Here is a 25,420-nt window from a genome sequence, read left to right on the forward strand (position 1 = left end):
CTTGTTTAATGAATTTTGCACAAGCAATGGTATAGTTCATGAGGTTACTCCACCATACACACTTGAGTTTAATGGGTGGCAGAGCGAAAGAATAGAACTTTTAAAGACAAGATTAACAGTATGCTGATTAATTCTGGGTTAATTAAGTACATATGGGGAGAGTCTCTGAATACGGCTTGCCATATTCTGAATAGAGTCCCTCTGAAACATATGGACAAGACACCTTATGAATTATGGAGAAAGTGTAAGACAAGTTTGAGTTATCTTCGTGTGTGGGGGTGCCTTGCTAAGGTGCTTTTCCCTGAACACAAGAGAAAGAAACTAGGACTGAAAACTGTTGATTGTATCTTTCTGGGCTATCTTGAAACCTCCACTATTATGAGATTTTTAGTATTAAAATCTGACATAGATGGTATTGTGGTGAATATGATAGTTGAGTTTCGTGATGCAACTTTCTTTGAGGAAGTGTTCCCTATGAAGAATGGTATACCTTTGGGTAATTCTGAGAATGATCCCACTCACACATCGAGGTCTATTCCTGATCATTTGGAAAAGATGACAAATATAAGGGCGGATCCTGGTAGTAGCTCTAATCCTAATGAAGTATAGGAACCTAGAAGGCGTAAGCGTGCAAAGATCATCAAGGACTTTGGAAGTGATTTTATCACTTAAAATGTCGAGGATGAGACTTTAACTTTTCGTCAAGCCATGGATTCTTCAGAGTCAAGGCATTGGAAATGAGCCGTGAAGAGTGAAATTGACTCAATTGTTTCTAACGGAACATGGGAGTTAGTTGATATCCTCCCTGGGCGTTCTACTATTGGATGTAAATGGATCTTCAAGAGAAAGCTAAACCATGATGGCTTAGTAGATAAGTACAAGGCTAGGATAGTTGCTAAGGGCTTTAGGCAAATGAAAGGCATCGACTATTTTGATATATACTCTCATGTTGCCCTATGACAACAATCATAATGCTTATTGCATTGGCTTCCGTACATGGTCTTATCATCCATCAAATGGATGTAAAGACAGCTTTTCTTTATGGTGACCTTGAAGAAGAGATTTATATGGATTAGCCTGAGGGATTTGTTGCTTCTGGTAATGAGAGGAAAGTTTGTAGACTAGTCAAGTCCATCTATGGCCTTAAACCTTAAACAAGCACCTATAGACTGACATAAAAAGTTTGATGAAACTGTTTTAGACTTCGAGTTTTTAGTTAATGAAAGTAACAAGTGTGTCTACTATAAGGTTAGAGGTAATGATTGTGTGATTGTGTGCTTGTATGTAGATGATATTTTATTGTTTGGAACCTATATTGAGATTATTAACGAGACAAAGAGTTTCTTGAAGAGGCACTTTGAAATGAAGGATATGGATGAGGCTAGTGTGATTCTTAGGATCAAGTTGACTCAGTCAACTGATGGAATAACTTTATCACAGTCTCATTATGTAGAGAAATCTATACTTGAGATGTACGGTTATTCAAAGTATAGAATCGCTAGTACACCGAATGATTGAAAAGTTGCTATAATCAAGAATAGTTCAGGAGTTCCTGTGTCTCAGTTAAGGTATTCTCATATTATTGGGAGTTTACAATATCTTACTAATGTGACTAGACCGGATATTTATTATTATGTGTCTAAGGTAGCTAGATATACAAGTTGTCCAAACAAGACTTATTGGGAGGCACTGGATAGAGTTCTTAGATATCTCAAGGGAACTATTTCCCTTGGCTTGCATTACCGGAGATTTCCGGGGGTACTCGACGGGTACAGTGATGCAAGTTGGATAGCTAAGAAATCCGGTTCCAATGAAGTGACTGGATATGTGTTTACCCTTGCGGGTGGAGCAGTGTCCTGGAAGTCTTCCAGACAGACTTTGATTACTCGTGCTACTTTTGAGGCTGGGTTGTGTGTACTTGATGCCATGGGGACGGAGGATGAATGGTTACATGGACTCATGTCAATGTTACCTGTAGTAAGCAAGCCACTTCCTACCATTTATGTTCATTGTGAAAGTCGTACAACTATCAATAAAATCAGAAGTATGAAGTATAATGCTAAGACAAAGAGACACATCCAGGTTAGACTGAAGTCTATGAGGGGTCCTGTGTATGATAGGATTATTTCTATAGAGTTCATATGAACTTAGGATAATATAGTTGATCCGTTGACTAAGGGGCTTGAGCATGTTGTAGTCCTTAAGTCGAGGTTGTAAATGAGACTTGTAACCTATCATGATTCATCAACAGCGGGAACCCAATACACCTGAGAGGAGATCCCTCGAAGTGTATTCAATGTGGTAATAACAAGTTCTAAGGATGAGTTGGTAGTACCTCTACCATATACTTTTAGATACTTAGGTATCTGAGTCTATCCCCTGTAAACCTTAAGAGGTACTTGAACTGCTTGTTAGCAAGAGTTTTATAAACTATGATGGAAACAGTTTTGGATCAGGATTTGATAAATCCTGATGGACCAAATACTAGACCTGGCAAAATGGGTCTGTATCCGAAAAACCGAACCGAAATCTATGGATCCGAGATCCGAATTATATAATCCGATAATTATCCGAAAACCAAATTAAACCGATCTGAAAATTACCCGAACCGAAAATTTAACCGAAAATGATCCGAAATACTAGATCTGATTATAAATTGGAACCGAACAAAATCAATTCATATAATATTTGAATCGAATATGATCCGAAATAAGTAAACTTCATACTTAAATGTATCTTATATTCGTGATAATTTAATTATTTAATTATAAATTAATGTAAAAGTACATTATATTATATTAAAAGTACCACATTTAATAAAAAAATATTTTTTTAAGTCTCAAAACATGAAAAAATAAATAAGTTAAGATCCGAAATATCTGAACCGAATTTTGTCCGATTTTTATCCGAATTTCATCCGTTTTTTATCCGAATTAGACCCGAACCGAATCACATCCGATCCGATCCGAATGACCTCGAGTGATATCATAATTCGAAAGTGGAACTGATCCGAAATAGATTCGATCCGAAACCGATCCGGTTATCCGATTTGCCAGGTCTACCAAATACTGTGTCAGGATTTATAAACTCTGAATGAGGTCAAGTCGTAAGATGATATGTTGGAAGTACATCTTTGGAGATGCCCAGCTAAGCGAATGCAATTGTGAGGCTGTAATCAGAGGAAAGGGTTATTCCTTGAAGCATTCGACGAACAGGATCGAGACACGACCATAACGTCTCAAAGCCGTAGATCTGCACTATAGCCTTTTGACTTGTTATCATCTATCGAGTGTGGTCACACCAAATAGATAGAGATTCAAGGTGAAACATTTCATCTATATCCGGTAGCCATCGAAGTAGGGGACTTAGGAGGGTTCAAACCCGGAAGGGTACCGACTCTGAAAAGCAAGTCATGATAAAATCCGATATGCATTTATGTATGGACTTGTAGGGGATTGTTAAAAAATGGAAAGTTTGAGGCATGTTTTAGACATGTTCTTGATGTAATTTCCTAAAACTAATTGTTAGAGGTTGTTTCTTGTAATGAGGACTTAAACTTTCATGTTTGAATCTAAGTCATTTTCTTAGTGTAATCTATAAAGAAATTGAGGTGAAGTTAGTAGCTTGAAATGGGTTTGTGGGCTTTATCCCACATTGATTAAGTAAAGAGAGGTGTAGTGCTTTATATAGTACCATGTGCAAGAGTAGTATACCAACTACTAAGGCATGTGGGTGTGCATGGTGTTATTGTGTGCCTCGCACGCACACGCGCGTACACACACATACACACACCGCCGCCACCTCGCCTCGCCACGCCTCGACTCAACTCGGGTCGAAGGACGATTTGGGCGAGTGTCTCGGCATCTCGCGTACACGAGGTGACCTGGGCGAGGTATTTTACTGCCTGTTTAATTAAAATATTTATTGATTTATTATATTATTTTATTATAAATATTGAATCTGTATAACAATAAGGATTTGTTAAGCAATATCCGTTGATGCATAGAACTCAGTATCCGTTGATGGATTTATCCGTTGAAGTACAATGTGCATTATCCGTTGATGTATTTGCTGAGATTGATCCTGACGCCCTGGATCAGGATTTGCTATGGCTGATAAATCCTGACACTGGTCAGGATTTGCATTTGCTATGGCTGGTAAATACTGATAGGCTAGCTGTATCAGGATTTGACAAATCCTGATAATGACTGTTACGTTTCTGATTCTGGAAATATTTCAATAAATGCAATTTAAGTCAGGATATTTATTTTAATTAATGTAATATATTCAGTTACGTTTTGTGTTATATTATATACTACATTCGTCCCTCCCAATTGTTATCGTTTCTAAGAGAGTGTCCGACACGTATTTTAAGATGAATAGAAAGTATAGTTCTATAACTTTTTTTAAAAGTTTTATTATTCTGAATAAAAGTTTAAACGTTCTATTTTTATTCAGAAAAAGAATTTTTTTTAAAAAAATTATAAAACTATACTTTTTATTCATCTTAAAATGTGTGTCGGATAGTCTCTCAGAAACGATAACAATTGGGTGGGACTGAGGGAGTACTTAACAAAATGTTTGGAATAGATATATATGTCAATCACATAATTATGAAACCCTAGATGCAATCTATCTCTTTTTCTCTCCTCCATAACATACAGATAAGCATAGGTTTTTCTGGGCGAACTGAGGTCAGGTCGCTGTTGATCTTTACGTAACTGTGGATGTTTTGTGTTGTATTATATACTACCTTCGTCCCTCCCAATTGTTATCGTTTCTAAGAGAGTGTCCGACACGTATTTTAAGATGAATAGAAAGTATAGTTCTATAACTTTTTTTAAAAGTTTTATTATTCTGAATAAAAGTTTAAACGTTCTATTTTTATTCAGAAAAAGAAATTTTTTTAAAAAAATTATAAAACTATACTTTTTATTCATCTTAAAATGTGTGTCGGATAGTCTCTCAAAAACGATAACAATTGGGTGGGACTGAGGGAGTACTTAACAAAATGTTTGGAATAGATATATATATCAATCACATAATTATGAAACCCTAGATGCAATCTATCTCTTTTTCTCTCCTCCATAACATACAGATAAGCATAGGTTTTTCTGGGCGAACTGAGGTCAAGTCGCTGTTGATCTTTACGTAACTGTGGACAAATTGCTCTATATTGTTGTATCCTGGAAGTGAAATTGCTGTAACCCAACACAACGTAAGTGGGGCAATAATCTCTTCAAGAACAGTGTACACTTCTCGAAGGCTAGGCGCCTCAGCTGTTCATATTTCTTTCAGATTTGTTAAAACTTTTATTAAAGCTAAGTATTTTATCCTCTCTTTGTCAATTCAGTTACTGATTTATATTCTTGTTTGCCTTCATGTTTTGTTTCATTATTTGGTTTATTTACTGTTCTTGTTATTTGTAATATATATAACTGCCTCATTGTTGCGCGTAGTGTTAGTTTATTACCCAACATAACATACCCTATTAAAATTATCATCTTAACAAAATAATATAACATATATTCATAAGAACATATATAAATGATAAAAGAAAACATAGCCAACTGAATGTCTCAAATGGCTGAATTATTCACTGTTGATGGCTTGTTCTCCTTCTCCCTTGTGCGACTACTTGTCTCTTCCCTCCTCTCTAATTATTAATAGATCTGATATCATATCCAATAATATCTTTAATAAAAGTCATTTTAATGATTTAATACCAAAACAAGAAGATTTCTTAATAAAAATTGAATTCCAAAAAAGAATATTCATAGTTAACTTTTTACTCTATTTCTAGATTGATATGACTGTATTATAAAATCAAGACCAATTCTGAAATAAAAATCTTCTCATAAGCTTTACGCGGGCTGTTGAATCGTCTGAATCAGAATTCTAAAACTCCATATATGTCTTAGACATTGTAAACTACACACACAACCCTTAAAATCCAATTTTAATCAAAGTAATCTCCAACTCTTGCTAATTAAACTCCAAGCCTTCCTTTATTACAAATCGTCTCTACATACAATAAAATATTAAAATTCATTAAATAAAAACCCAAATTAATACAAAACAACCAAAATATAGGGACAATATTAAGGATAAAGTCCATGATAATCCATAATATATAACTAGTATAATAACTCGTGCGAGGCACGGGACATTTTCTAGAGCTTTTTAATGCATCATGTAATTATAATGTTCTTAGTTATTTTCTTATATGTAAATGATGTACAATGTCTAACATATATCAAGTACAAGTTGATTGTTTATCAATGTGTATTATATTCATACAAAACATTATCGAATCACACAACGTTTATAATATAGCTCATTAAGCAAAATATATATATATATATATATATATTATTGTTTGTGTTATATAATTTGTATTTAATGAATGAATATAAAGAGGGTTGTCAGTGTATGTTTAAAACGAAATGATTAAACTTAATCTGTAGAATGTCGTTAGTATGTTTACAAAGAAAAAACTAAAAATTAACATATATGTTGAATATAGAGTTGACCAAAAATTTTGAATTATATTTAAATAAACTATATGTACTGGTTTATATTATTACCGAGTTTACTACTAACTTACAATTAACTTACTCAATTTAAAAATATAAAATTTCATAACTGAAGTCAGAATGACTTGCAATCATAATATACAATAATGTAAAATTTACACTACTGTTAATATAAAAGTTGATTTTAATGAAAAATGTTAGTTTTTGAAATTCAAAGTTTATATGTATGGAAAAAGGTTAGTTTTTTTATTTACAGTACTGCTAACAAAGTAAGATTAAGTTATAGGTATGGGTGTCAGCATGTCAATTATCGTATATTACATTTCTTAGTAAATTACGATGGTTTCAACTATTTATATGCTAAATATCTTATTTATGTACATGTATAATCATTATTAACATTTAATAGGGCAATTGTTCATTTAAATAACATGCATTTATAATTATTCAAAAATTAAAATTATTTAATAAATAAATTACAATAATTTATATATAGGATTCACATTATCACTGACAAATAATCTATTTCTATCTTTTTGGCAACCGAGTACCAATAATGGTTGTAACATAAAAATAAATTATATATTGTAAAAACTTATTATTAATATATATTCATGATTTTTTTTCAAGAATTCGAAGGAAAAATTGTAATTATATTGTTATTTAGACCGTTTTTAAGTTTCTTTCATTACGACTCTAATATTTCTTCATATAATAATTTGATATCATTGTATGCTATTCTTCTATAATTAAATATTTTTCAATTTGATAAAGTTTTATAAATATTAGTTGAACTCTTTAATTCCTTCAAATTATTGAATAATATATATATATATATATTTTAAATAGTATAAAATGCATTGAATTAAATGCTACAATATAGTACAGATATAACTTTTATTTGAATATTTCAAAATATTTGTACAATATTATCTTGATCAATGAATATTGCTTATCTAAAACAATTCTTTTTAAAAAGCTACTTTTTTAAAGTGAAAAATGAAAAATAAATCGATTTAATATATCAACTTAGTTTTAACAAATCTTGTGAGATCTCATATCGAATTTCGAATATATCATGTGACTAGACCATATATTTCTTATTCTGTGTCTAAGTTAGCTAGATATACAAGTTGTCCAAACAAGACTCATTGGGAGGCACTGGATAGAGTTCTTAGATATCTCAAGGGAACTATTTCCATTGACTTGCATTGTCGGAGATTTCCGGGGGTACTCGAGGGGTACAGTGATGCAAGTTGGATAGCTAAGAAATCCAGTTCCAATAGAGTGACTGGATATGTGTTTACCCTTGCGGGTGGAGCTGTGTCCTGAAAGTCTTCTAGACGGACTTTGATTACTCGGTCTACTTTTGAGGCTACGTTGTGTGCACTTGATGCCACGGGGACGGAGGATGAATGGCTACATGGGCTTATGTCTATGTTACCTGTAGTAAGCAAGCCGCTTCCTGCCATTTCTGTTCGTTGTGATGGCCATACAACTATCGACAAGATCAGAAGTGTGAAGTATAATGCTAAGACAAAGAGACACATCCAAGTGAGACTGAAGTCTATAAGGGGTCTTGTGTCTGATAGGATTATTGCTATAGAATTCATTGGAACTCAAGATAATATAGCTGATCCGCTGACTAAGGGGCTTGAGCATGCTATAGTCCTTAAGTCGAGGTTGGGGATGGGACTTGTAACCCATCATGATTCATCAACAGCGGGAACCCAATACACCTGAGAGGAGATCTCTCGAAGTGTATTCAATGTGGTAATAACAAGTTATAAGGATGAATTGGTAGTACCTCTACCATATACTTTTAGATACTTAGGTATCTGAGTCTATCCCTTGTAAACCTTAAGAGGTACTTGAACTGCTAGTTAGCAAGAGTTTTAATAAACTCTGATGGAAATAGTTTTGGATCAGGATTTGATAAATACTGATGGACCAAATACTATGTAAGGATTTATAAACTCTGAATGAGGTAAAGTAGTATAACGAGATGTTGGCAATACATCTTTGGAGATACCCAGCTAAGCGAATGCAATTGTGAGGTCACAATTAGAGGAAAGGGTTATTCCTTGAAACATTCGACGAACAGGATCGAGACACGACCATAACGTCTCAAAATCGTAGATCTGCACCATAGCCTTTTGACTTGTCATCGTCTATGGAGTGTGGTTACACCAAACGGATAGAGATTCAAGGTGAAACATTCCATCTATATCCGGTTTAAACTCGAAAAGGTACCGACTCTGAAAACAAGTCATGATAAAATCTGATATGTATTTCTGTATGGATTTGTGGGGGATTGTTAGAAAATGGAAATTTTAGGACACATGTAATATGTGTTCTTGATGTAATTTCCGTATAATAACAAGTGGAGGTTGTTCCTTTCTATAAGGACATAAACTTTCACTTTTGGATCTAAGACATTTTCATAGGGAAATCCATGTAGAAATAAGAGCAAGAATGCTTATATGTATAAGAGTTTTTTCAGTTTTAGCTGAGAAGCATATTGTGAAATTTATGCAATGTTCAGGGCCTGAGGCTAGAGGTTCAGGTCCAGATGATGTGCTAAAATAAGTTTCTGCAATGTTCAGGGTCTGAGGTTGGAAGCTCAGGACCTGATGATATGCAGAAAACGTTTCTAGAATGCTCAGGGCTTGAGGCTAGAGGTTCAGGTCCTGATGTGCTGAAAAGTTTTGATTTGTTTAGGGCCAATGGCTGATGCTCAGGACCTGAACTGGAAAGCCAATTTCTAATACTATATAAACATGTTTTGTATAAATAAGTATATTATATATTAATATTTGAATGAGGATTATTATTCTTTTAATAATAATAATAATTAGACTCTTATACAATATATAATAGATCTGATTACATACGTTACTTTTGTAGAGAAGAACAAAAGTTGAAGCGTGTGAAAATCTGAGAGGGAGATCGATCGAGGGAAAAGATAGAAACCCTAGAACATCATCTCTCTGGCTCTCTCCCACATATACATACATATATTCATTAATTTTCTTGGTGAATTGAGGTGTTATTCGTTGTTGAGCCTTCTCATATCTGTGAACGGATCGCTTTGAGTTGTTTTATCCTGAAAGTGATATTGCAGAAACTAATCACAGCGTAAGTGGGGAAATAATCTCCTCAAGAACAGTCAAGTTTTCTCGAAGGCTAGGCTTGGCGACTCAGCTGATTCTCTAATTCTGATAAAGCTTTATAGAGCTAAGTGATTTTCTCTAATTTTTGTCAATTCAGTCTCTAATTGTATATTTAATTATATATTGTTGTGTCTTCGTGTTTGTTTCGTTACTTGGTTGAATTTGCCTATTTTTGTTAATTTGTTATATATATTTGTCCCATTGTTGCGCGTATAGTAATATTCCCCATAATATGCTATTACAAACACTAACAGACAAATTTAAGTTATGCCATACGTTATTACCTAAGAATCCAGCAACCCTGTGGTTAATATAGGTTTTTCGTCCAACAGATGCATATGTATCATCAAAGAGAGTTGTCCATGCTTTGGAGAATGAAACAGAGAGGCTATACAACAGTTGATAACTCCGGTGAGCGGGGCGGCTCCTTCCGACGCCGTTCCTGGACCTTCTGGGTGTGAATAAGGTGTAGCTGCTGTTGGGGGCCTGCAAAACAACACCAGAGGGATGTTTTGTCCCCGCGGCGCCTCCGGTGTAAGAATAAGAAGCTAGTTGGGGGAGATGAAGATAGAGGGGACTAAGGTGGCTGTGTGTGTATAGGCTAAGTATATAAGTGTGTGTGTAATGAAAGTGTTTTCTAACCCCTAAACCCTTCATCTTTGGGGGTATATATAGCCCAAAGGTAGGGTTTATGGGTTGGTACATCTAGATCAGGGTCGTTGGTTCTTGGAGACGGAGGACGTCTAGCTTGGGTGGATTGCATAAACGTGTCCAGGGGAGGACCACCTTTAGGGTGTCCTAACGGCACTCTGACACACATCGTATTTGTCTAATATGTTGGTTGTTGATAGTTGTCATCGTCACGTGCCCACGTACCCTTCCTTGGTGGGTTGCGGAATGTGCATGTGCTTGCTGAGACCCCCCTTAGGGTGATCCTGGTTCTGGGCTGGATCCAGGTAGGCAGGTGATCCAGGTCCTGGGCTGGACCCTGGTAGGCAGGTGATCCAGGTCCTGGGCTGGATCCTGGTTAGGCAGGTGATCCAGGTCATGGGTTGGATCCTGGTTAGGAGATGATCCAGGTCCTAGGTTGGCCCTGAGCCTGGGCCTCTCAACTTGATTGAGCTGGGTGAGGGGGTCTTGGTCCATTAGCTGAGCCTGCCTCACCTTAGATCTGCGTTGGGTCCTAGCCAGGTTGGGACCCCCCGGGTCTTCCCTAGCTGGGTGATCCTGGACCTGGGTTGGATCATGGCTGGGAGATGATCCGGGTCCTGGATTGGATCCTGGGTGGGAGATGACCCAGGTCTTGGTTTCGCCCTGAGCCTGGGTCTCTCCACTTGACTGCTCTGGGTGAGGGGGTCTTGGTCCACCAGCTGAGCCTCCCTCACCCTAGATCTGGGTTGGACCCTAGCCAGGTTGCTTATACCCTATCATTTCCCCCACTCCCTATTGCAGATTTTCTGGATGAGGGAGTAGAGAAGTGCTAGGTAGCAGTTGTTATCTTGTTGAAAAATTTTTGCTTCTTGCTTGCCCCCCCAATCCGGATATGGTATAGTAGAGATCAATCCAGATTAAAGTAGAGGAAACTGGTTGCCTTGGAAAAATTTCTGCTTCTTTCTTGCCCCCCAATCCGGATCTGGTGTAATAGAGACCAATCCAGATTAAGGTAAAGGAAATTGGTTGCCTTAGAAAAATTTCTGCTTCTTTCTTGCCCCCCAATCCGGATCTGGTGTAGTAGAGATCAATCTGGATTAAGGTAGAGGAAATTGGTTGCCTTGGAAAAATTCCTGCTTCTTTCTTGCCCCCAATCCGGGTCTGGAAATTTCTGCTTCTTTCTTACCCCCCAATCCGGATCCGGTGTAGTAGAGACCAATCTGGATTAAGTTAGAGGAAATTAGTTACCTTGGAAAAATTTCTTCTTCTTTCTTGCCTCCCAATCCGGATCTGGTGTAGTAGAGATCAATCCGGATTAAGGTAGAGGAAATTGGTTGCCTTGGAAACATTTCTGCTTCTTTCTTTCCCCCAATCCGGTTCTGGAAATTTCTGCTTCTTTCTTGCCCCCAAATTCAGATCTGGTGTAGTAGAGATCAATCCGGATTTAGGTAGAGGAAATTAGTTGCCTTGGAAAAATTTATGCTTTTTTCTTGCCCCCGATCCGGGTCTGGAAATTTCTGCTTCTTTGTTTGACTAGAAAATGATCTAGATGCATAACAGTTGTTAGGAACCCGAATTTGGATACGTCTCCGGGTTGGTTGCTGTTATTGTTGGCTTCCAATTCGGGTATGGCACCATACATGGGTTGGTGTTTTCTTTTAAAGTTGGCTTCCAATCCGGGTATGGCACCCTAACCGGATTGTTGTTTGCTTTTTCTTATTTGTGTACTTAGAAAATGATTTAAGTACATAGTAATTGTCTTCAACCAGGATCTGGATACCTATCCGGGTTGGTTGCTGTTATTGTTGGCTTTCAATCTGGGTATGGCACCATACCTGGGTTGGTGTTTGCTTTTAAAGTTGGCTTCCAATCCTGGAATGGCACCATAACCGGATTGGTGTTTGCTTTTACTTGTTTGTGTACTTAGAAAATGATCTAAGTACATAGTAATTATCTTCAACCCGGATCTGGATACCTATCTGGGTTGGTTGCTATTATTGTTGGCTTCCAATCCGGGTATGGCACCATACCTAGGTTGGTGTTTGTTATTAAAAGTTGGCTTCCAATCCGGGTATGGCACCATAACTGAATTGGTGTTTGCTTTTGCTTGTTTATGCACTTATAAAATATTCTAAGTACATAGTAATCATCTTCAACCCGGATCGGGAAACCTATCCAGGTTGTTTTTGCCTTTAATATTGGCTTCCAAATGGTTGCTTTTGATGTTTGCTTTCAACCCAGGTGTGGTTATTTGTCCGGGTAGAAGTATGCTTTTCTTGCGGTAATTGTTAAAATAAGAATTCGGTGGGAAAAAATCTTTTCATTAATTTGAAATTTTCTTCATACAAAATATTGGATCATAGATTGGTTGCTTGCCATAGGCTACAAGTTTTTTGGTTGCTTTTGGTTGCTTTTGTTCAGTGGTGTCCAATCTGGTTCTTGCCTAGGCTCTCTGGCTTGCCTAGTTGGACCGGGGTCGCTTTTAGATTATGTCTTAGGCCCAAGTCTCTGAAATATTGGAGTGTTTTGGACCACATTGGTATGTTGACTTTGTTGGCCTCGCTTGAACTTCTATTCCTGATGGTAACCCCCTTTCGGTCGGTCATCAGAGGTTTTGCTCCTGGATCCTCCATTTCGGGCCATCCCCATGGCCTGGAGGATGTTTGTTTCCCTTATGAATCTGGATGCCATAGAGTAGGCAGTAGCTAGGCTTTGTGGTACTTTGTTTATCAGCTCTACAATGTACCTCTCATTGTGTACCGGATCCAGGTTCCTTCGAAATATGCTCATTGTCTCCCGCTCATCAAGATTCGAGAGTTTGTTGATTGTTTCCTGGCACCTCCGCGTATAGGTTGAGAGTGTTTCGTTGTCGTATTGGCGGATTATTTCCAAGTGACACATGTGCATTTCGTGGGTCTTATTGGCTCTGAATCTTCTTAGGAAGGCTCCCCTGAACTCTTTCCAAGAGTGGATGCTCCGTGAGGGGACCCTGCTGAACCATCTTTGAGCCCCCCTTTGAGGGTCGAGGCAAAGAACCTGGATTTTGTTAAGTCGTTGTAGTCATATATTTGGGCGATTTTTTTGAAGTAATTGAGGTGCTCTTCCGGATCCCCCAGCCCATCAAAGGAATCAAAGTTGTAATGTTTGAGATTTTTCTGTCGAGGGATGGCTTCTAGGGAGTAACTGAAGGGTGTCAGGGTTTCCCCAACCTCCAATCCGAAATTTTTTTCCATTTTTCGTTGGAGCTCATAAATCATATCTTTCAGATCCTTCTGGCCCTCCTCTTCGTTGTCAGAAATGAACTCGGGGGTAGGGTCCCACGGGGTCATTTTGCCTTTTATCTTAGCTAGGAGCCTCTCCTCTTCTAGCTACATCCTTTTCTGAACCTTTAGCTCAAGCTTTGCCTCTTCTTCTCATGTTATTTGTTCCCTCATCTCTTCCAATTTTTTCTTCCTGGTTGCTTCTGTCTCCTTCTTACTATGCTCTTTTTTATTCTTTTTTGCCTTAGCTCCGATTCGTTCGAAGACAGATCTCCTATATTGTTGAGAGTCCCCAGACTCTTCTTGATCATCCTCTTGCTCATATTATATCTGAGCCCGGGCTTGTTCATCTCTGTAGAGCCTGATTGCTTCAGCTAGTTCATGGCTTGTTAAGTTGGCCATATTCTCCTCTGCTGTAATAACCCTAATTTTTGGAATTTTTGAAACACTGATGAATAGTAACTTTTGCTGATGATGCTGATTAAGGAAAATTATCAGACCACGCTATATAGGAGTACTGTTATGGAAATTCTAAGATCGTATTAGTATTCCATAAAGTAAATAAGTGTATGTAAAGGTCGTCAGAATCCAAATTTGAACACTTTGATTTTTCCCGAAAATCTACCAGATACCGAAAGAATTGAGTATAAGGTAACATGATTCAAAGGATTTAAATTCAAGGATTATAAGAGAGGATCATAAAAGGAATATAAAATATTGAGAAAGATTTAGGGGAAACCCAAGTAATAAGATCCCGGATATAATCCCTCAAACGATTAACGGGAACGAGAGTTAAGCGAACCGTAAAATAAATAAACAGTCAAGAAACAAGCTTGTAAAAGAAGCGAGGGAGATTAATCAAGTGGAGTAGAAACTAGGTGACATCATCACATGACATGTGGCTTGGGGATGAGGTCATCAAGATGATGCAAGCACTTTATTAAAGTGAAGATGAGATCAATCAAGTAACCACTTGATTAATTCACAACCAAGTAAATTTTGTCACAAATCTCAAGGTCAACCAAGCAAAAAGGAAAGAAAAAGATCATTTCTTCATTTTTGAAGTAAAAACCCGAGAGGAAAGGGGACAAAAAATGGAGAAGAAAGAAATGCTTGTAACTTGAGTTTCCCTTGGCTGATTCGCGCGTGCTACCAGTCAAATCGAAGCCCTCGAGAAGCTCTACGGATATAGGGTAACCACTGTCCTCACCTCCTTGATTACCATACTCGTTTTTCATGATTTATGGCTAGATGAATAGTAACCATGTTTGTGTTCTTGAATTCTTTGAAAAGAGCAAGGTTGTTTAAGGTTAGATCAAGGTTTCTAGAGGCGATACATGCTCTTTTCTTGTGTTAAGAAGCTCCAAGGAAAGTATGAATCTCTTGAACCCTTATACATCAGTAGGGTTAATAAGATTTTAAGCTTTAAATGATTTGGATTAGTAAATAAGAAGCTTGATCCATGTTTGTTAGTTGTTTTGGTTGATTTGAATAAGTTATGGTTAACGAATCTTTGGTTATAATTAATGGATCTTGATTGTGGTTGAATGAGTTAAAAATCTTGAGAATGTGGACTGAGATAGTGTTGTATAGATGAAATATTGATGGATTGGTGATGGTTGATGAATTGGTGAGGTTTTGGCATAGTGAAAAATTTGTAATGCCCGTTTGCATATAGACTGTTTGTGCTTAGAATAAGGATCAGAACACTCACTGCTTAAACTGTAAGATTACCATGTTTAGCTAGAGCGTGTCGTAAGCTTCATTTTGATATGTGGATCGCTTGATTCCGATGTACGGTTTAGGAGAAACGACCGTTTTAAGTAACGGCGTTTCGCGAACGAACCATTTCCCCTCGCCTTACTCCGGTGAGCGGGGCGGCTCCTTCCGACGCCGCTCCTGGACCTTCTGGGTGTGAATGAGGTGTAGCTGTTGTTGGGGGCCTGCAAAACAACACCGGAGGGGGGTTTTGTCCCCGCGGCGCCTCCGGTGTAAGAATAAGAAGCTGGTTGGGGGAGATGAAGATAGAGGGGACGAAGGTGGCTGTGTGTGTATAGGCTAAGTATATAAGAGTGTGCGTAATGAAAGTGTTTTCTAGCCCCTAAACCCTTCATCTTTGGGGGTATATATAGCCCAAAGGTAGGGTTTAGGGGTTGGTACCTCTAGATCAGGGTCGTTGGTTCTTGGAGGCGGAGGACGCCTAGCTTGGGTGGATTGCATACACGTGTCTAGGGGAGGACCACCTTCAGGGTGTCCTAACGGCACTCTGACACGCACCGTGTTTGTCTGATATGTTAGTTGTTGATAGCTGTCATCGTCACGTGCCCACGTACCCTTCCTTGGCGGGTTGCGGAATGCGCATGTGCTTGCTCAGACCCCACAAAGGGTGATCCTGGTTCCGGGCTGGATCCAGGTAGGCAGGTGATCCGGGTCCTGGGCAGGACCCTGGTAGGCAGTTGATCCAGGTCCTGGGCTGGATCCTGGTTAGGCAGGTGATCCGGGTGATGGCCTGGATCCTAGTTAGGGGATGATCCAGGTCCTAGGTTGGCCCTGAGCCTGGGCCTCTCAACTTGATTGAGCTGGGTGAGTGGGGTCTTGGTCCATTAGTTGAGTCTGTCTCACTTTAGATCTGGGTTGGGCCCTAGCCAGGTGGGGACCCCCCGGGTCTTCCCTAGCTGGGTGATCCTGATCTTAGGTTGGATCCTGGCTGGGAGATGATCCGGGTCCTGGATTGGATCCCCGGTGGGAGATGATCCAAGTCTTGGTTTCGCCCTAAGCCTGGTTCTCTCCACTTGACTGCTCTGGGTGAGGGGGGTCTTGGTCCATCAGCTGAGCCTCCTTCACCCTAAATCTGGGTTGAGTCCTAACCAGGTTGCTTATACCCTATCAGCAGTCAGTGAAATGAAGTTTTATGAATTGAACTCGTTTATCTTCTCCCCAAAAAAGATATAAGATCCAATTTTACCATTCTAACTATGCAATATAAAGTTATCAAATGATACATTCTGTTGAATGACACGAGTCTGAGGAAGGTACGTTACATGCCATATGTATTTAGGTTTCTACAGCTAACCATTTTGCACTAAAAGATAACAAGTAAAAGTTACGATCATTACTATTCAATTCAACAGTTTGTTAACAGGAAGGAAATTATGTTACATGCTACTTGAGCCTCCAGGTATGGTTAACAGGAAGGAAATTATGTTACATGCTACTTGAGCCTACTACAAGAATATTGGAAAAGCCGTAACTATTCACTGATTCTATCATTTTTTCGGAAAATCACTGTAATCAACATAGATAATCAACATGTATTGAAGTTGGTTTTATTCAAAATAAACTCCTGTATACAATTCATCCGACGTAGATAATAGCCTTCCTGTATACATTCTGGTCATGGACACTTTGGGTTTCTTCCCGGTCCACCGTAGTAGAAGTAAGTACCCCATTGCCCATTCTTTCCGTTTTGGACGTCATAGCAGCTAGACTGATCGGTAAAAGTCTTAACATCATCTGGATCCTTTAGTTGGTTTGATCCATCAACTACTTGAATGTTTTTGAAATAACTAGCCTTATTAAATCCTTCTCCTGGAAAATGACCACTTCCCATTTGAGTAGTGGTGTGCTGTCCACCTGATGCCAAGTTTACAGCTTCCCCTCCCCACTGGATCATATCTGCACCATCTGCTAAATTTGTAAATAAAGAGGCTGGCCAGTAACCTATGACCTCGTTAATATTCAGAAGTTTCATCCACCAATTTCCCCCATCAGGATCCTGCCAAGAATATAGTAACAAGATCAATAAATTCTTATGATATCGATTTTTCTATTTTATTAAGATAAGTGTTGGACGACATTTGTGTCTTCTTTTTGTCAATTGCATATGTTTTCTGACCCAAGGTATATCTATTCCTATGCAGAAGTACTATCATGCCATGATGTTCTGTAAATTGCAATCTTAAGTATGAACTTTGCTACTTGATACAAACAGAAGTATGTTAGCAAACTGTATATGAATTTGTTAGTATAAATTGTAGGCAGCTCAGCGATACCAATTAACTATACAACTTGACAAAGTGCAGAATTGTTACAGGAACTTGGCCTCTGCTTAATCTCAATAAGTATGTGTTTGAGCATGACTTTAACACTTGCGTCTCTCAATTGCTTGTTTCCCCTAAAAGCTTATCAGTGCAATACTTGAACGTTAATACGTACAGAATAAGGGGATCAACAAAAGGATTCCAACGTTACCTTCCAAATTAGTATACTGATATCATATTGAGCACCATTATAGCTGGAAACTGGGGATATGCTAGCCCCCAAAGCCATCTGCTGGCTGATTTGAATAAAACCTGAGCAGAGCAAATTGTAGCATCCCGTAGATTTATAAGCGTCCCTCTGCCATGAATTATAGAGTTTTTAGAACCTCATGACCCATTTTAACATGTACAGAGATACCTTCAAGCACCCAATTTGTTCAAATCTGAGTGTCATTCTTCTTGACATTCCTAATACATGAAGGCCGTCATTTTTAACAACAGACCAAAAGGAAACTATATCACTGAGTTTGTAACTGGTTCAACTTAAATTTCTCAACTAAAGAACAGTCTTTTTCAGGTTCCAAATTCAAACTCGTGACGACTAAACTAAACTTTGTCTGGTAAAAAAGATCCCATTTCTGGTAGACTGGAAGTAAAATAATAGTTAACAGATTAATGATCTGAAAAGAGAATATCCATATACTAGAAATGTGAATTATTTGGCTTATTTACATGCATATTAACTTGTGCACCGACAATCCTAATGACTTACAGTCCAGAAAGTAAAAAGTCTGGTATTATTGTCCCCATACAAATCTTCACTGACCTGTTTCAATAATACAATCAGTAACATATTAACATTGCTCAATTGTTCAATCATATTTGATCATGGTAGAGAGTAATCATTGTTAAAAATTACCATCCAACCAGCTTCAACGCTGTTAAGATCTCCAGCATCAAATGAACCTTTCGTAACCCATATCTGAGAAAGGCTAAATTCAGTTGGTTCCTGAACTTTTGGTTGCCAAACATTTATATTTGCCTGTGCTCCAAAGTACTTGTCCCCGTCAACATAAGCAATTGCATGCTGTGATGAAACACGGCCACAAAGAGTATATCAAATTTTACTGATCATATCTTTGAACTCCAAACATCGAACGACTTTGTGTTATTATCTGAATATTAACAAATGAAAGCTTTTTTGGCGTTCTTTTCCTACTAAATTTCTTTCTTGATAATTAGCATCTCCACATAAGTGATACTATACACTACTAACGTCATATAATAAGTTTACCTGATGTTTTTGAATGTCAAGGTCATATTGATGTTCAGTTGAATTTGGGCCAGGAATGTTAATATTCTTTTTGTTTTTACCAAAATTCTTGATCCAGCCAGCTCTAAGAACATTCCCTTTCTTTGTTCTTCTTACCGGGATTGTTCCTTTAGCACATTTTCCGTTTAAATGCCACAATTGTTTAACTGGTTTTAACCCTATACTGGACTTTGAGGAGTTCATTTTTTTGTCATCAAATCGCCCTTCTGGACAGTAACTAGGCGCCAACTAGCAAAAAACATAACAAAAACATTATAAAAATTCTGGACAGTACCTAAGCACCAACTGGCAAAAAACAAATAAAAATATGTAGCGTAGCATATTTGGATGTAACACACACACACAGACCTGAATTTTGTGATTCTGAAGGAGTGGGTGATGAAATGCAGGTTGATGAGAAATGGGAATACAGTCAATGATATCGCCATCCGGGCTCTGTTTATAGAGAAAAATAACATTCTAAGCACAATTAGTAACTAATACACACAATCATTTAGGGTGTGCTATCCTCAAACCTTGATGGATTTGTGTGGTTGTTTATTCAAACGCTTCAAAAGATTCTGAATTTTAAGTTTCTTCTTCACAGAAAACCTCGCAGCAGAATTGCATTGCACTAAATACAAAAAAATCAACACTACTAAGCAATGCAGCAACTTCATCCTAAATTCCAACCTACAAATCATGCATCTACAACTTCATCTTAAACAACAGATATACACAGATCATACACTACGCAAACAAATTCAGAAGAAAAGTTTAATACGTAAAACCAAAAACGGAAGAAAATATTTTTGAAATTTAATGAGGTTGATTGGTTTCCACTATAATATGCCAAGAAACACTTGTTGAATCAGAAATGATTTCTTTCCATGTAATTTTATTAATTTAGGGGAAAAATACAATTATATTTCCTTTAATCCTTGTTGTTGTACCTACTTACATTTCTTTGGAACCTGGGATTTACCCTTTTTTCCATTAATATCTAGTTTGCTGATCGTCTAGCTTTGTTACAATCTGCATTTAGTTGAAATGTAAATATATTTTAGTTCTACAACATGAATGCACACGTTTCTAACACCATTTCAGCTTTCCGGGGTACCAAGCAACTTAAAGACTTATTTGTGTTTACTTGATAGTACATACAGCTCCTGTTAGGCCTACTCTCAGCTCCTAACCATACAGCTTCTGGGAGGCCTACTCCTAAGCTCCTAACTCCATACAGCTCCTGTGAGGCCTACTCCTAAGCTCCTAACTCCATACAGCTCCTGGGATGCCTACTCCTAGGCTCATAACTCCACGCAGCTCCTGGAAGGAGTAGTCCCGCACACTACCACTCCTGACCAGCTCAGTCCCGCAAGCGGAACCTTGATAAACCCCAACACGTGAGCTATCGTTAGTTTTAATCGTTATTGTTCTAGTTTGAATATAACATTTGCGTTGTACTTCATCGTTGAATAGTCCCATAAAATCGTTTGAACTGCTCCCAGGAAGCTATTTGTTAGTATTTGTTGTTATTTTGGGTAGTTTCTGCAAATTTCATAAAGCAACCTTAGACCAATATTCTCTGTGCCATATTGTTGTTATTTGTTGTTGGTATTGTTGAGAAATGGCAAGACCAGGAAAGAATACCTCTGGGAGGCCATCTGCTAGTGCTCAGGTCCAGGAGCCGGACCACTCCCAGGCTCTTGACCCAGGAGCCGAGAGAGAAACATTCCAGGAGCAACCACTACACACTCCCGTAATGGAGAGAATTGTAAACACAAAGGATGCCAGGACCCTCATAGAGCTCAATCAGTACAAGTACACAAATGTCCCGGTAGCCGAAGAGCACATGGCTAACCTCACAAGTGATGAACTAGCAGAAGCAATCAGACTATACAGACAGGAGCAGACCCGCCTCCAAGAAGAGGCAGAACTAGAGGAGGAGCCGGAGGAATCCGGGGACTCCCAGCAATCAAAGAGGTCTGTGTTCGACCGCATTGGAGCCAAGGGGAAGAAAAGCAAAAAAGATCAAGGCAAAAAAGAAGCAGAAGCTGCTAAACAGAAAAAGTTGGAAGAAGTCCGGGAGCAAATCAGGAAAGAAGAAGAAGCAAAGCTCGAGCTAAAGATCCAAAAGAGAATGCAATTAGAAGAAGAGAAGCTGTTGACCAAGTCTAGGAGCAAAAGAACCCGGAGAGACCCTACTCCGGAGCTGATTTCTGATGATGAAGAAGAAGAGAAGCAGAAGGACCTAAAAGACATGATCTATGAATTGCAGAGGAAGATGGACGGAGAATCAGGAGTGGAGATTGGAGAAACACTCACTCCTTTCAGCCACTCCTTAGAAGCTATCCCCCGGCAGCGGAACTTGAAGCATTACAACTTTGACTCCTTTGATGGTCTAGGAGACCCGGAGGAGCACTTGAACTACTTTGAGCAGATAGCGCAGATATACTACTACAATGACTTGACGAAATCAAGGTTCTTCGCTTCAACCCTTAAGGGAGGGGCCCAGAGATGGTTCAGCAGAATCCCCTCCCGCAGCATCCACTCCTGGAAGGAATTTCGAGCCTCTTTCCTTAGGAGATTTCGGGCGAACAAAACGCACGAAATGCACATGTGTCACCTGGAGACGATCCGGCAGCACGACAATGAGTCCCTCTCTGCATACATGCGCCGGTTCCAGGAAGCAATCAATAAAGTTTCAAATCTGGATGAGAGGGAATCTTTAAGCATCTTTAGAAGAAACCTGGACCCAGAGCACAACGAAAGGTATATTGTGGAGCTGATCAATAAGGAGCCGCAAAGTCTGGCAGCAGCTTATTCCATGGCTGCCAGATTCATTAAGGAAACAGATGTGCTCCAGGCAATGAGAATGACCCAGAATGGAGGGTCTAGGAGTAAAAACACTGATGACCGACCGAAAGGGGGTTACCATCAGGACAAGAAATTTAAGCAAAGCAACCAAAGCCAAGAAAGACAAGCAAACCCGGTTTTCCAAAGACTTGGTCCTAAGCAGGAGTCGAACAGCGACCCAGGACCCGTGAAGCAATCTCGGGAGCCGAAGCAGGAGCCGGACTGGACTCCTCTCAACATGACCCGGGAGGAAATCTTGAAAGAAGTCAAAGACAAGCCTTTCTATTATCCTCCGAAGCCAATGCAAACTCCTCCGGAAAGCAGGCCCTACAATAGGCAGTGTGATTATCACGAGACCCATGGCCACAAGACCGAGAATTGCTTATAACTCAAGTACTTCATTGAGGACCAAGTGAAAAAGGGAAATATGAACAAGTACTTAGTTCGGGACAACAGCAGAGGGGAAGCGCAGAAGAAAGGAAAGAATGTAGTCAATGTGGTCCTAGGCGGATCCTACTCCCCACCCCGGAACCCGGACTTCGGCGAAGAAGTACTTTCAATCCAATCACTCCCAGACCTGGTGATATCCTTCAGCAGCAAGGACTATGAAGGAGTCAACCCTCATCACAATGCAGCTTTGGTTATCACTCTAGACATTTTCGATAATGAAGTAAGAAGAATGCTCATAGACAATGGCTCTTCAGTAAATATCCTCTTCAAGCACACAGTGGATAGAATGCAGTTAGGGAACGTCCGCTCAAATGAATGTCGAGAAGACCCACTCTATGGCTTCGGCCACAACTTAGTCCCGATCCAAGGAACTTTGTATCTGCCAGTCATCTTTGGATCTGCTCCTAACCAAGTGACTCATGTCATCAAGTTTTATGTGATCAACGCTCCTTCCTCATACAACGGAATTATTGGCAGATCAGCTCTAACCATGATGCAAGCAATAACTTCAATCTCCCATCTCAAGATTAAGTTCCCAACCCCGACGGGAGTCGGGGAGATTAAAGGAGATTACGGAGTTGCTGAAACATGCTACAACCAGGGGTTAGTTATGGCAGAAACCCATCAAGATAACAAGAGGAAGGCTACGATCCTTCGCAAGCAACAAAGCACGAAGAAGTACCGACCCCGGACAAGGGAAGAAGCAAGCAAAACAAGTCCAGAAGAACTGGCAAGCAACCAAGTCATGGTAGTGGACAAGACAAATCGAGTCCTAGACCAACCTCGTCATACCATGCAAGCAACCGAAGAACCTGAAAAACCAAACAACTATCTAAAGATGAACTCTCAAGCCCGGATTCATCAAATGATCTCAAACAAAGAACAAGCAAAAATTGAAGCAGCAGTCGAAACAGAAGAAGTCGAAGTAGATGAAACCAATTCAAGCAAAAAAGTGAGGATTGGGTCAGGACTCGAGGAGTCCTTCAAGGAGAGATTAGTATCCCTGCTCCGGGGGTATAAAGATGTTTTTTCCTGGAGTCCAAGGGACATGCCAGGACTACATGAGTCCATAGCAATGCACAGCTTGGATGTCAACCCCAACAGAAAACCAGTAAAACAGAAGAGAAGAAACTTTGCTCCGGAGAGGCAGAGAGCCATTGACCAAGAAGTAGAAAAGCTACTCAAAGCAGGAATCATCAAAGAAATCAAATATCCGGAGTGGCTAGCTAATGTGGTCATGGTTAAGAAGTCCAACGGCAAATGGAGAATGTGTGTGGACTACACTGACCTAAATGATGCATGCCCGAAGGACCCGTATCCTCTTCCAAACATTGATCAACTGATAGATGCCACCTCAGGACATGTAATGCTAAGTTTCATGGATGCTTTCTCCGGATACAACCAGATAAAGATGAACCCGAAGGACATCCCTAAGACAGCATTCATAACTCACAGAGCAGTATACGCTTATGTGATGCTACCCTTCGGCCTTACCAGCGCAGGATCCACTTACCAAAGAGCCATGAACAAGATATTCAAGTCCCAGATTGGGAGAAACTTGGAATGCTATGTCGATGACATGATTTCTAAATTAACAACTATACCAGGGCACGTGGAAGATCTGAAGGAGTGCTTTGAAAATCTGAGGAAGAACCAACTCAAGCTAAACCCGGAGAAATGCACCTTCGGAGTAGGAGCAGGAAAGTTCCTAGGATTCATGATCAGCAACAGAGGTATAGAAGCCAATCCGGAGAAAATAAAAGCAATCCAGGAGATGAGAGCTCCCAGGACCCAAAAAGATGTGCAGAAACTAGCAGGATCACTAGCAGCACTCAGGAGATTTGTCTCAAGACTAGCAGAGAGGTGCTTACCTTTCTTTGATTTACTCAAAGAAGCAACCAACAAGAAAGAGGTAAACTGGAACCCAGAGTGCCAGAAAGCATTCGAGGAAATCAAATCCTACCTCTCTCACCCACCAGTCCTAACCAAAGCTGAGCCAGAAGAGCCTCTCTACTTATACTTGTCAGCAGGAGCACAAGCCGTAGGAGCTGCCCTAATCAGGGAAGAGAATGGAACACAGCAACCAGTCTACTATGTAAGCCAGGTCTTAAAAGATGCAGAAACAAGATACCCAAGATTGGAAAAGTTTGCTTTTGCTTTGGTTACAACATCAAGGAAACTCAGACACTACTTCCAAGGGAGGGAGATCAGAGTAGTGACAAATCAACCACTAAGGAAAATACTCCACAAGCCAGATATCTCGGGAAGACTCGTTAATTGGGCTGTGGAATTGAGCCAGTTCAACCTAAGCTTCATTCCCAGGACTGCAATCAAAGCTCAAGCTCTTGCAGATTTCATAATCGAATGCAACTTCCCGGAAGAAGACCAAGAGACAATGGACACGGATCAGGAGCCAAAAAAGGAAATTAGTCTGGAAGCCTGGACCTTAAAGGTAGATGGTTCTTCAACAACCGAGAGGTCAGGAGCCGGACTCATACTCAGGAGCCCAGAAGGATTTAAGATTCAGACAGCTATATCCTTCAGCTTCCCAGCAACAAACAACCAAGCAGAATATGAGGCGTTGATCGCAGGACTAAAGCTCTCCCGGACTCTAAGGGTCCAGAACTTAAAAATCTACAGCGACTCCCAGATAGTGGTCAAGCAAACAAACGGAGAATACATAGCGAAGGACCCTACTCTGGCGAAGTACCAAGCGCTGGTACAGAGCTACTTAGCCTCAATCCCAAACCACCAAGTCCTCCAGATATGCCGAGAAGAAAATGAAGAAGCGGATATCCTATCCAAATTAGTCCGGAATTTATCAGATCTGGACTGCTCAGTCTACTTCGAAGAACTCCACAGACCATCAATTGACTCCGGAGAGGTCTTGGAAATAGAAAGCACCCAAAATTGGATGACTCCATTCATAAACTATTTGGACAAAGGGGAGCTCCCAGAAGATAAAGGAAAAGCTCAAAGATTGAAAGCAAAAGCAGCCAAGTTCTTCCTCGAAGAAGGAGTACTCTACCGCAGGACCTTCTCATCTCCAATCCTGAAGTGCATCGGCCCAGAAGAAGCAAAGTACTGCTTGACAGAAGTACATGAAGGAATATGCGGAGACCACATGTCTGCCAAAGCCCTA

General features: G+C 39.5%; 1 protein-coding gene across 2 annotated transcripts; it reads right to left on the minus strand.

Annotated features, from left to right (window-relative positions):
- Positions 1–16,921: 16,921 nt before the first annotated feature.
- Positions 16,922–19,697, minus strand: LOC141689314 (protein neprosin-like). Of its 2 annotated transcripts, XM_074493571.1 has the most exons (7): positions 19,509–19,692; positions 19,342–19,428; positions 18,955–19,221; positions 18,580–18,747; positions 18,433–18,486; positions 17,872–18,018; positions 16,922–17,395 (listed from the first exon to the last, which is right to left on the minus strand). In XM_074493571.1, the coding sequence occupies exons 1-7, from the start codon at positions 19,674–19,676 to the stop codon at positions 17,015–17,017; spliced, it is 1,272 nt and encodes a 423-aa protein (XP_074349672.1). In that variant the 5' UTR covers positions 19,677–19,692; the 3' UTR covers positions 16,922–17,014. The 2 variants fall into 2 exon arrangements, with proteins under 2 accessions (XP_074349672.1, XP_074349673.1); XM_074493572.1 differs by lacking the exon at positions 18,955–19,221 and having other exon boundaries at positions 19,509–19,697.
- Positions 19,698–25,420: the final 5,723 nt, after the last annotated feature.

Source organism: Apium graveolens, chromosome 10 (assembly GCF_009905375.1).
Source record: "Apium graveolens cultivar Ventura chromosome 10, ASM990537v1, whole genome shotgun sequence".
In the NCBI taxonomy this organism is placed as follows: domain Eukaryota; kingdom Viridiplantae; phylum Streptophyta; class Magnoliopsida; order Apiales; family Apiaceae; genus Apium; species Apium graveolens.

What these genes read in the sequence shown, in the direction of transcription:
- LOC141689314 (XM_074493571.1), bottom strand. Translation starts at nt 19,676, where the DNA reads ATGATTTGTAGGTTGGAATTTAGGATGAAGTTGCTGCATTGCTTAGTA. An exon ending in TTGACATTCAAAAACATCAG is followed by an intron (nt 18,748 to 18,954) that starts GTAAACTTATTA and finishes GTTTCATCACAG; the next exon opens with CATGCAATTGCTTATGTTGA. An exon ending in GACTTTTTACTTTCTGGACT is followed by an intron (nt 18,019 to 18,432) that starts GTAAGTCATTAG and finishes AATTCATGGCAG; the next exon opens with AGGGACGCTTATAAATCTAC.